The 12,393-nt window shown below is 42.7% G+C and overlaps 1 protein-coding gene across 3 annotated transcripts in view; it reads right to left on the reverse strand.

Moving 5' to 3' along the window:
• Positions 1-12,393, reverse strand: part of CBR4 (carbonyl reductase 4) — a 39,152-nt gene that overhangs the window by 4,701 nt on the left and 22,058 nt on the right. For 2 of the 3 annotated variants that reach the window (XM_044286106.1, XM_044286190.1), the window contains exons 4-5: positions 6,068-6,204; positions 2,080-2,214 (exon numbers count right to left, since the gene is read on the reverse strand). In XM_044286106.1, coding sequence (XP_044142041.1) covers positions 2,080-2,214; positions 6,068-6,204 — 272 coding nt within the window. The remainder of the gene's footprint in view (positions 1-2,079; positions 2,215-6,067; positions 6,205-12,393) is intronic. The other variant, XM_044286272.1, reaches the window with a different exon arrangement.

The raw sequence follows: 12,393 nt of genomic DNA on the forward strand, positions 1-12,393 counted from the left end.
TCATGGTAAGCAGTGACTTCATATGATCACTTGTCATAAAAATCTAGATTTAATGCAAAATTGTCACCATAAAAATTGAAGTAAAACTTTGTGGGAAGGACCAAGGGACCTTTCTAACGAGTAAAGATTGTCCAAAGCGGAGAATCCCTTTAATTACAATACATCTGTGTTTAATCTTAGGCTTTGGACAGCTATAGGCCACAAAAGATAGCTGTTAAATGCTAATCCCGCCGACAGCTATCTACATGACCTCCCCATAAACATGCAGGTTTGATCAAGAATGAATGTTTATTCAGTAGAGGAAAGGGGAGACTAGATGCTACCAGACACCTCTGGCTGTGGCGTGTCTCCTAGCAGAAAAATGGATTCAACATGACTGATTGTCGTCTGTTGAAATCTGCCACTGGGAAAAGTGTATAATAGATCATCTGTGGATCCCACCAAAATATACAGGTCCACAGGTGACCGGACCCTGAGGAAGATTGTGGAGAAGGACCGATTCCAGACCTTAGGGGACCTGCGGAAGCAGTGGACTGAGTCTGGAGTAGAAACATCCAGAGCCACCGTGTACAGGCGTGTGCAGGAAATGGGCTACAGGTGCTGCATTCCCCAGGTCAAGCCACTTTTGAACCAGAAACAGCGGCAGAAGCGCCTGACCTGGGCTACAGAGAAGCAGCACTGGACTGTTGCATGTCATTCGGAAATCAAGGTGCCAGAGTCTGGAGGAAGACTGGGGAGAGGGAAATGCCAAAATGCCTGAAGTCCAGTGTCAAGTACCCACAGTCAGTGATCGTCTGGGGTGCCATGTCAGCTGCTGGTGTTGGTCCACTGTGTTTTATCAAGGGCAGGGTCAATGCAGCTAGCTATCAGGAGATTTTGGAGCACTTCATGCTTCCATCTGCTGAAAAGCTTTATGGAGATGAAGATTTCCTTTTTCAGCACGACCTGGCACCTGCTCACAGTGCCAAAACCACTGGTAAATGGTTTACTGACCATGGTATTACTGTGCTCAATTGGCCTGCCAACTCTCCTGACCTGAACCCCATAGAGAATCTGTGGAATATTGGGAAGAGAAAGTTGAGACGCAAGACCCAACACTCTGGATGAGCTTAAGGCCTCTATCGAAGCATCCTGGGCCTCCATAACACCTCAGCAGTGCCACAGGCTGATTGCCTCCATGCCACGCCGCATTGAAGCAGTCATTTCTGCAAAAGGATTCCCGACCAAGTATTGAGTGCATAACTGAACATAATTATTTGAAGGTTGACTTTTTTGTATTAAAAACACTTTTATTGGTCGGATGAAATATGCTAATTTTTTTAGATAGGAATTTTGGGTTTTCATGAGCTGTATGCCAAAATCATCAATATTAAAACAATAAAAGGCTTGAACTACTTCAGTTGTGTGTAATGAATCTAAAATATATGAAAGTCTAATGTTTATCAGTACATTACAGAAAATAATGAACTTTATCACAATATGCTAATTTTTTTAGAAGGACCTGTATGTACCATCCAGCTTTTCTACCAAGATACCAATGTCTGTCTTAAAATGTAGGTGTGCATGGAATCAGCAAAGTGCCAAAAAGACAACCCTCCTTTAAAGGGAACCTGTCAACAATGTTTTGCAGAACTCACCGAGGACAGCATAAAGTAATGACAGATGAGCTGATTTCAGGCGTGTGTCACTCATGAGCTAAAAGTAAGTGGTTGCCAAGAACCAACATCATAACCATTGCAGCATAGATCTTGAAAAGAGTCACATCTACCTGCTCTCCCCACCCATCTGCTGAAATCAGCGCATCTGTCACTACTTTATGCTGCTCTGAGCGAGGGCAGCATAAAGTTGATGACATGGGATTAAATAATACTGCTCCCAAAGAGCACTTCTGATAACTTGCGTATTTTTTTGCACTAAATAGTATATAGTTTAATCACCTTATGGACAACACGGACAGATAATGGCTCTCAAAAACGTTATGATCCACATATGCCTTTTAAACATGTTGGTGAAGCTGGAAAGCTGAACAAAAACAAAGCAGTGCCACACTCTCACCGAAACGACCTCCCACAATCTTACCAGGGGCGACCACATTAACCCGAATATTCTTCTTTGCAACTTCTTTAGCGAGCGACTTGGAAAATCCAACCAAGCCTTCCTTACTGGCGCTGTAAACACTCTGTCCGGCGTTACCCTTATTGCCAACAATACTGCCTGCAATCACAGAGAAAGCAGGAACATCAGTATGAAGACAAAGCAAGGATGAACACAGAACTATACGGAAGGATCATAGGAGACGTCTACCAGTGGCGTTACCAACAAGATATCCCCTATTACTGAATAGCAAACACATCCAGTAATATACACTCAATGACAAAAAAATGGCACCAAGTAGTAGTTGTTGGAATTGAATAAAACTTTCTATGTGTGAATGTAATGATGATATACAGTGGATATAAAAAGTCTACACACCCCTGTTAAAATGTAAGGTTTCTGTGATGTAAAAAAAGACAAAGATATATAATTTCAGAACTTTTTCCACCTTTAATGTGACCTATAAACTGTACCCCTCAATTGAAAAACAAACCGAAATCTTTTAGGTGGAGGGAAGAAAACAAAAAAACAAACAAAAATAATGTGGTTGCATAAGTGTGCACACCCTCTTATTACTGGGGATGTAGCTGTGTTCAGAATTAAGCAATCACATTCAAAATCATGTTAAATAGGAGTCAGCATACACCTGCCATCATTTATAGGGCCTCTGATTAACCCCAAATAAAGTTCAGCTGCTCTAGTTGGTCTTTCCTGAAATTTTCTTAGTCGCATCCCACAGCAAAAGCCATGATCCACAGAGAGCTTCCAAAGCATCTGAGAAATCTCATTGTTAAAAGGTATCAGTCAGGAGAAGGGTACATAAGAATTTCCAAGGCATTAGATATACCATGGAACACAATGGAGACAGTCATCATCAAGTGGAGAAAATATGGCACAATAGTGACATTACCAAGAACTGGACGTCCCTCCAAAATTGATGAAAAGACGAGAAGAAAACTGGTCTAGGAGGCTACCAAGAGGCCTACAGCAACATTAAAGAAGCTGCAGGAATATCCGGCAAGTACTGGCTGTGTGGTACATGTGACAGCAATCTCCCGTATTCTTCATATGTCTGGACTATGGGGTAGAGTGGCAAGACGAAAGCCTTTTCTTACGAAGAAAAACATCCAAGCCAGGCTACATTTTTCAAAAACACATCTGAAGTCTCCCAAAAGCATGTGGGAAAGGTGTTATGGTCTGATGAAACCAAGGTTGAACTTTTTGGCCATAATTCCAAAAGATATGTTTGGCGCAAAAACAACACTGCACATCACCGAAAGAACACCATACCCACAGTGAAGCATGGTGGTGGCAGCATCATGCTTTGAGGCTGTTTTTCTTCAGCTGGAACTGGGGCCTTAGTTAAACTAGAGGGAATTCTGAACAGTTCCAAATACCAGTCAATATTGGCACAAAACCTTCAGGCTTCTGCTAGAAAGCTGAACATGAAGAGGAACTTCATCTTTCAGCATGACAACGACCTAAAGCATACATCCAAATCAACAAAGGAATGGCTTCACCAGAAGAAGATTAAAGTTTTGGAATGGCCCAGCCAGAGCTCAGACCTGAATCCGATTGAAAATCTGTGGGGTGATCTGAAGAGGGCTGTGCACAGGAGATGCCCTCGCAATCTGACAGATTTGGAGTGTTTTTGCAAAGAAGAGCAGGCAAATCTTGCCAAGTCAAAATGTGCCATGCTGATAGACTCATACCCAAAAAGACTGAGTGCTGTAATAAAATCAAAAGGTGCTTTAACAAAGTATTAGTTTAAGGTTATGCCCACTTATGCAACCATATTTTCTTTTTATATTTTTTCTTCCCTCTAAAAGATTTCAGTTTGTTTTTCAATTGAGTTGTACAGTTTATAGGTCACATTAAAGGTGGAAAAAGTTCTGAAATGATTTATCTTTGTCTCATTTTTTTACAGCACAGAAACCTGACATTTTACAGGTCCATTCACACGTCCTCAATTTCGTTCCGCATTTTGCGTAATGGAATTGTGGACCCATTAATTTCCGCATTTCCGGGTCCGCAATTCAGTTCCCGAAAAAAATAGCAGACAAGAATAGGGACAAGAATAGGCATTTTCTATTAAGTGCCGGCGATGTGCGGTCCGCAAAATGCGGAACGCACATCGCCGATGTCCGTGTTTTGCGGTTCCACGGATCCGCAAAACACACACGGACGTGTAAATGGACCCTTACAGGGGTGTGTGTAGACTTTTTATATCCACTGTATATAAAATCTTTTTTTTACACAATAAAAGCACACAGAGCTATGAGGACTGGATATTGCGGATCTACTAGTGGCGATCTAGCAGCCCATGTCCGCAGCTCTATAGGCAAAATCCAGGTGACAGAATCCTTTTAAAATTGGGGGAGAGGGGGGTAAATTTTTTATTGTAGATTTTTAATCTGTGTCTGCAGTAAATCTTGTTGGCGCACAACTCAGGGACACTATTGCATTTTTAACCCCTTAGTGACATTAAGGCCCAATAATACTTTCCCCCTTTGTGTTCTAGCAGTCATAACTTTTAAATATTTTCTTCTAAATTCTTTTTTATTTTGCGATATTGGTTGTAGGTTTTTTAGGAACCATTTTGGAGTATATATTGTGTATTAAATAACTTTTATCATTTTATTTTTAGGGGGAAAGATTATAAAAACAGCAATTTTTACATTACTTTGTGGAATTTATTTACGGTGTTCACTGTGTGGTAGAAATAACATAATTTTATTATGTGGGTCCGTACATTGATGATAATACCACATTTCTATATTTTTTTACAGTTTTTTTCTCTCCTCCTGCAGCCTATTAGCTGCTCCAGACTGACAGGGAGGGCGGTGGATTATTTAACTGCTCATATCTCTGGTTTGGTACCAGCTAGAGATATGGGCTTTGTATTGTTTGAAAGCTGACATTCCAAGCTTTCTGACAATAATGACAGCAATATGTTCAGTAAAGGGGAAGATATCACTGATAGAAATCGGGATGCAGTGAATGCAGCTGAAAGTGAAAGTAAAAGCAGGTATTACCCGAGATTGTTTCTTTGACTTTATGAGTGGCAGAGTTTCCCAGTGGCAGATTTTAATAAACGATGATCAGTCATGTTGAATTCATTTTTCTGCTAGTTAAAGTTTCTTTGACTTTACTGGTATGAAAGCTTGGAATGTCAGCTTTCAAACAAGACCAGTTGCATGTTTCTAGCTGCTGCCATTCAGGAGATAGCAGCATCTAAAGCAGCCCTCCCCCTCCACTTTCTGCCCGAGCCCAGCTCCAGCAGAACAGTTAAGTACTTTTCCCACTGCCAGAGCTGGACTTGGGGAAACCAGTTAGGTGGTTAAAGGGTTTTTTCAGCTTTGTGCACTTTTTAAAATGTAATCCAAGCCTGCAGTACCTGTTGAAAAACCCATACTCCCCCGCTCCCCGCAGCTCCTTTCTGGCTCTTCCAATGACTGGCTTCAACAGTGATCTGCTGCTGGGCTTGAAATGTAAAAAAGTTGGAAACCCCCTTTAAAGCTGGCACATATAAATCAGCTAAAACGTAGTTTCATAACTAGTTCACAAAATGCAAGCAAACGCCAAACTAAAGGCCCCTTTACACTGCTGAACTGAGCAGATGATTATCGGGAAGGAATCAATCTCCTCACAGTATGGGGAGGGGTGATCGCTAATGCCATTGCTTGTCCCCCTACAGAATCATTGTTTGCAAAGTGCTGTTCAGACGGCATGATCTGCTGCCGGCAAACGATTCTAGTGCCTTCACACACAGTCCTATGATCAGACAAACAAGCTTTTTGCTTGTTCATGGGATAAACAGCGATACCTTTACACCAGAAGATTACCGGTAACGAGTGTTTGGACGAATTCCTGTTAGCGATAATCTGCCGGATGTTTGGGCAGTGTAAAGGGGCCCTGACAGTTTTTTCTACATGACACAGACAGATGTTACTAATGAGGTTACAGTCATTACCAATGTTGACAATGGCTCCCTGCTGCTGCTGGACCATGCCCCTCAGTGCCATTTTACAGGTGTACATTGTCCCTATGAGGTTAATGGAAAGCTGAGACAATATGTCCTCTGTCTTGGTTCTTAACAACAACGCATCTCTGAAATAGAAAGAGCACAGGTTAGCGCTAAAAATGTTCTCCTCTGTGATATAGTTTTATTTAAAGGATAACTGTCACATTTAGACCCTAATTTCAATTTTCATATATGTAGTTACTAATAGCATGATATTCCAGAATCAGTTACTATTAGACTGACTTACCCCATATTTAATAAGATACAGCCCTTAGCAACCAGTCTGCATAAAACTGCAATTTCACTATTCAGTTAAGATGGCCGCCACTGCCCTCACCCTGAGGCTAATCCCGCCTGCCCTCACTAGCCAGTAACAATAGCCCCCCAAAAGTGTCAGTAACCACAGCCCTCCCCCTAAAGGGTTTATCTCCTGCAGCACAAAGGGGTCATCTTACCACATGTTGCTTTCATTTATACACTGAGCAGATGGCAGATCTCCCTTCCCTGGTCTGCGCTGCTTCGGCTCTGCATTGTCCCAGTCTGCTGAGTGAGGGAGCGTCTGCCAAGCGCAGGGACAGGGAGAAGTGCACACAGCCCAGCCACTGTCATCAGCTGCTGGGGAGGACAAGTGCTAAGCATCTCTGGGAACTCCTTCAAGACTGTTGGAAGACCATTTCAGGTGACTACCTCTTGAAGCTCATCAAGAGAATGCCAAGAGTGTGCAAAGCAGTAATCAAAGCAAAAGGTGGCTACTTTGAAGAACCTAGAATATGACATATTTTCAGTTGTTTCACACTTTTTTGTTATGTATATAATTCCACATGTGTTAATTCATAGTTTTGATGCCTTCAATGTGAATCTACAATTTTCATAGTCATGAAAATAAAGAAAACTTTTTGAATGAGAAGGTGTGTCCAAACTTTTGGTCTGTACTGTAGATATATTTAATTTCGGCCCCATTGAGCAGGGCAGAAATGTCACAACTATGAAGTGCTGTCTTGGTTGTCGATCATCTATTAACATAGGACACAGAGTCAGATGTCTTGGGGAATAGCACCCATCCACTCTACAGCAGCACTGCTTTCTTTTGCTTATATAGCGCCGACATATTCCGCAGCGCTTTACAGACATTGGCATCACTTGCTTGCCCAGGTTTACAAAGCTTAGACCGGCACCACATTTATCACAGTGATGATGGATGATAAATGTGGTGCAGGCATAGACTCCATACCAATTACTGCTGGGCTTACTTTAAGACAGATTTTTATGCCAGAACTGTGGCATAATTTTATCGCAAAACAGGCATTTTATGCCTCCATTTCACTAAGCCCCACACCCTTGTCAAACATGTCTGGAAAGGCGTAGAAACCCTAGATTAGCCAAATTGCGCCATTTAAAAAAAAAACACAAACACATTAGTAAACTTGGGCCACGGTCCACACTGGTGTTGACAATCTAGACTTCCTATCAATATGATTTTGGAGTGTGGGAGGAAACCGGAGTACCCGGAGGAGACCACTGCAAACATGGGGAGAACGTACAAACTCTCTGCAGATGTTGCTAAACCATTGTGTTTTGCGGTCCACAAATCGTGTATCCGCAAAACACGGATGGCGTCCGTGTGCGTTCCGCAATTTGCGGAACAGTATGGACAGCCATTGATATAAGTGCCAACTTCTTGTCTGCAAAACGGACAAGAATAGGACAGGTTATATTTTTTTTTGTGGACCACGGAACGGAGCAAAGGATGCGGACAGCACACGGAGTGCTGTCCGCATCTTTTGCGGCCCCATTAAAGTGAATGGGTCCGCACCCAAGCCGCCAAAACTGCGGCTCGGATGTGGACCAAAGCAACGGCCGTGTGCATGAGGCCTTAGTTGGATTTGAACCCAGGACCCCAGCGCTAACTATTGAGCCCAGGAGCAGCATAGAAGCTCTTTTTTTTCCATAAAGCTGTATTCATGGGTTTTGGAGCATGAACTGCCCATTTAAGGTCTTGCCACAGCGTCTCAATGGGAAGTAAGTTAAATCTGACTCGGCCAGGCTAAAACTTTCATTCTGATTCTTTTCAGCCATTCACAGCCGGTTCAGACCTGAGCATTTTACAGCGCGTTCCTATGCCCGACAATGGGCCGCCCGTTACATTCCGCAAATTGCGGAAGGCACACAGACGGCTTCCGTTTTTTGCGGATCTGCGGTTTGCTGACCGCAAAAAACGGAACGGTCGTGTGCATGAGGCCTAAGGGGGATTACTTTTTCACATAGGTCAGATAGGGCTGGATGGCAATTTTCCTTCCGCAAATGGCATCATTTTGTGTTTACGTGGGTTATCTGTGTCTAATATTAAAAGTAGTTTAATGATCTAGAACGTTTAGGGGTGACACGTATGCAAAAAGGGGGCAATTCCTTTTTACAGCACTGTGGAGAGGCTGGAGACCACTGATGAGTGTTTTGCTAATCTGTAACCCATCCAAATATGTAAAGATATCAATGAGTTGTATTCTATGGAATCAGTGAAAGGGTTCTGTTAATAAACTGCACAAATAGAATAATTACTATTAATTCTTACACCCCATCTGACAAAGTAATACACCAACTGACTGTTGGCCATCAGAATCCTATACATGGTCCTAACTAGTGAGTACTGCAGGGGCACATAGTCACTATTATCAACGATCTGGGATGTGGCTCCACCAAGTGGTGCTTAGTGGATTTACAACACTTTCCTTCGGTTCTCTAGCACTGAAAGGCGATTGATTTAATCCAGGGATGCTCAACCTGCGGCCCTCCAGCTGTTGCAGAACTATAACTCCCAGTATGCCTGGACGGCCTACAGCTATTAAGGCATGCTGGGAGTTGTAGTTTTGCAACAGCTGGAGGGCCGCAGGTTGAGCATCCCTGATTAATCTGTCCAGCATAAAACTGATGGCTTTGCATGAGTTTTTTCCATCCGGACTGTATCTGGATTGCATACGCTTGTCACACACGTGAATTAAAACTAAATAACAATCTACCTTGCAACCATCAGTGATAAATGCACTGCATGCGGATGACTTCCGTTTTGCACACTGTGTGCTGCCCGCATCTTTTGAGGGCCCATAGAAATGAATGGATCTGCAGACCTTCCGCAAAATTGTGGAACGGGTGCAGATCCGTTCATACGGCCGTGTGAATGAGCCCCAAATAAGGGCTCTTTCAGATAGCCATATGCGGATCCGTTTTTTTGCGGACAGTTTAGCATGTCCGCAAAAAAAAGGATAGCATTCCGTATTTTTGCGGACCCAAAGACTTCAATGGGGCCATGTCCTGATTTTCACTTACAAGTATAGGACATGCTTAATTTTTTTTTGCGGAGCCGTGGAATGGAAGAAAAGGGCCCCATACAAGTGAATGGGTCAGCTTCTAATCCGCAAAAAACAGATCTGCATTTTTGCGGACAGCATACGGCCATCTGAATGAGCCCTAAGATTGAGAAGCCAGGACCTAGAGGGTAGACCTCAGTGACAGGCGAATGTCCTGTACTGGTTCCCGAATTTCTGCTTCCATTCACTTTTATGGAGCAATTATGGCTCATTATGGCACAAATGCACGCTGTCGGCCACACGCATGCAGCGGTTTCTGTCCGGGTGACTGCAGTCGATGGGGATCCGGTGGTGAAGTAATGGATGTTGTAAGAAGCCGAACTTGAGATTTTTTTATTTTTTTACCACCTCAGCTCCCCTAGCTTAAACCACTTTTTACACTTCTGCACTACACTACTTTCACGGTTTATTGCTCGGTCATACAACTTACCACCCAAATGAATTTTACCTCCTTTTCTTCTCACTAATAGAGCTTTCATTTGGTGGTATTTCATTGCTGCTGACATTTTTACTTTTTTTTATATTAATCGAAATTGACCAAAATTTTTCAAATAAAACTACATTTCTATATAAAATTTTCTCTAAGTTTATTGTTCTACATGTCTGTGATTTAAAAAAAATGCAATAAGTGTATATTTATTGGTTTGGGTAAAAGTTATAGCGTTGACAAACTATGTACAAACTATGGTGCAAAAAAATCAATTTACGCACTTTGACTTTCTGAGCACCTGTCATGTTTCCTGAGGTTCTACAATGCCCAGACAGTAGAAACACCCCACAAATGACCCCATTTCGGAAAGTAGACACCCCAAGGTATTCGCTGATGAGCATAGTGAGTTCATGGAAATTTTTATTTTTTGTCACAAGTTAGCTGAAAATTATTATTATTTTTTTTTTTTTTTCTTACAAAGTCTCATATTCCACTAACTTGTGACAAAAAATAAAATTTTCCATGAACTCACCATACCTCTCACGGAATACCTTGGGGTGTCTTCTTTCCAAAATGGAGTCACATGTGGGGTATTTATACAGCCCTTGCATTTTAGGGGCCCTAAAGCGTAAGAAGTAGTTTGGAATCCAAATGCGTAAAAAATGCCCTGTGAAATTGTAAAGGTACTCATTGGAATTTGGGCCCCTTTGCGCACCTAGGCTGCAAAAAAGTGTCACACATGTGGTATTGCCATACTCAGAAGAAGTAGGGCAATGTGTTTTGGGGTGTATTTTTACATATACCCATGCTGGGTGAGAGAAATATCTCTCTAAAAGACAACTTTTCCCATTTTTTTTATACAAAGTTGTCATTTGACAGAGGGCATTTTTAGACATTTGGATTCCAGACTTCTTCTCACGCTTTGGGGCCCCTAAAATGCCAGGGCAGTATAAATACCCCACATGTGACACCATTTTGGAAAGAAGACACCCCAAGGTATTCCGTGAGGGGCATGGCAAGTTCATAGAAGATAATTTTTTTGGTACAAGTTAGCAGAAATTGATTTATTTTGGTTTTTTTCTCAGAAAGTCTCCCTTTCCGCTAACTTGGGACAAAAAGTTCAATCATTGCCGGAATTTTTTTATATACAAAGTGTTTGCCAAAGCATATGAACATCGCCCCTCAGCTCATAAGCCTCGGCAAACGTATCTTTTTTACTGCAGAGGAGAAATCTCGTCTTGCAGCGCCACATACACCGACTTTTGTGTAATCTGACAGCAGCGCAATGCTTCTGTCAGAATGCACATCAGTGCTGCAGCTGGTTGATCGGTTGGTCCACCTAGAAGGTAAAAAAACAAAACAAAAAAAACAAAAAACAGGCCGCAACGCAATAAATTTATTAACATTAACTTTATATAACATTTGAAACAGAACATTAACTTTTATAAACTTTATTGAACGTTTGGAACATTAACTTTTTTGCTTACCTGTGATTTTATTAATTTTTTTTACCTTTATAGGACAAACCTCTCCTTCCCCAGAGAGGCGCAAAGCGCAAATCGCCCAGAGATGTGGCGAAGTACATTATGCACTTTGTCCCAGGTGAAAGGAGAGGTTTGCAGCAGCTCTGTGTGAAAGGGCCCCAAGACCCGTGTGCCTGTCCTGTGTCACACAATCCCTATACTAAGTGTACCTATGTGTGGTACTTCCGGAAACACTCCCCTAAGCATAGGGCAGGGTGGTCAGGGCAGTCAGGACAGAAATAGCGGGTGTCACGCCTTATTCCACTCCTGCTACAGACACAACATCTTTTTCGGGGTGACGCTTGGGTTGAGGTACCAGCAACGAAATTGGGGAAATGTCGCTCGTGTAGACGGCTCACTACACTGGTGGTTGGGGCCAAAAACAGGAGGTTCTCAATGATCTCTTCCTGAAATTTGAGGAAGGACCGTGCTCTCCCAGCCTTACTGTAGAGAACAAAACTATTGTACATCGCCAATTGAATTAGGTATACAGACACCTTCTTATACCAGAGTCTGGTCCTGCGGGAGAGTAAATAAGGAGCCAACATCTGGTCATTGAAGTCCACCCCTCCCATGAGCAAATTATAGTCGTGGACCAAGAGGGGCTTTTCAATGACTCCAATTGCTCGTTCAATTTGGATTGTCGTGTCTGTGTGAATGGAGAAGAGCATGTAAACGTCACGCTTGTCTCTCCGTTTCACCGCGAGCAGTTCTTTGTTACACAAGGCAGCCCTCTCCCCCCTTGCAAGACGGGTGGTAACGAGCCGTTGGGGGCAGCCCCGGTGACTAGGTCGTGTGGAGCCACAGCAGCCAATCTGTTCTAGAAACAAATGCCTGAAGAGGGGCACACTTGTGCAGAAATTGTCCACATAAAGATGGTACCCCTTGCCAAATAAGGGTGACACCAAGTCCCAGACTGTCTTCCCACTGCTCCCCAGGTAGTCAGGGCAACCAATCGGC

The sequence above is a fragment of the Bufo gargarizans genome, chromosome 1, assembly GCF_014858855.1.
Source record: "Bufo gargarizans isolate SCDJY-AF-19 chromosome 1, ASM1485885v1, whole genome shotgun sequence".
NCBI lineage: Eukaryota > Metazoa > Chordata > Amphibia > Anura > Bufonidae > Bufo > Bufo gargarizans.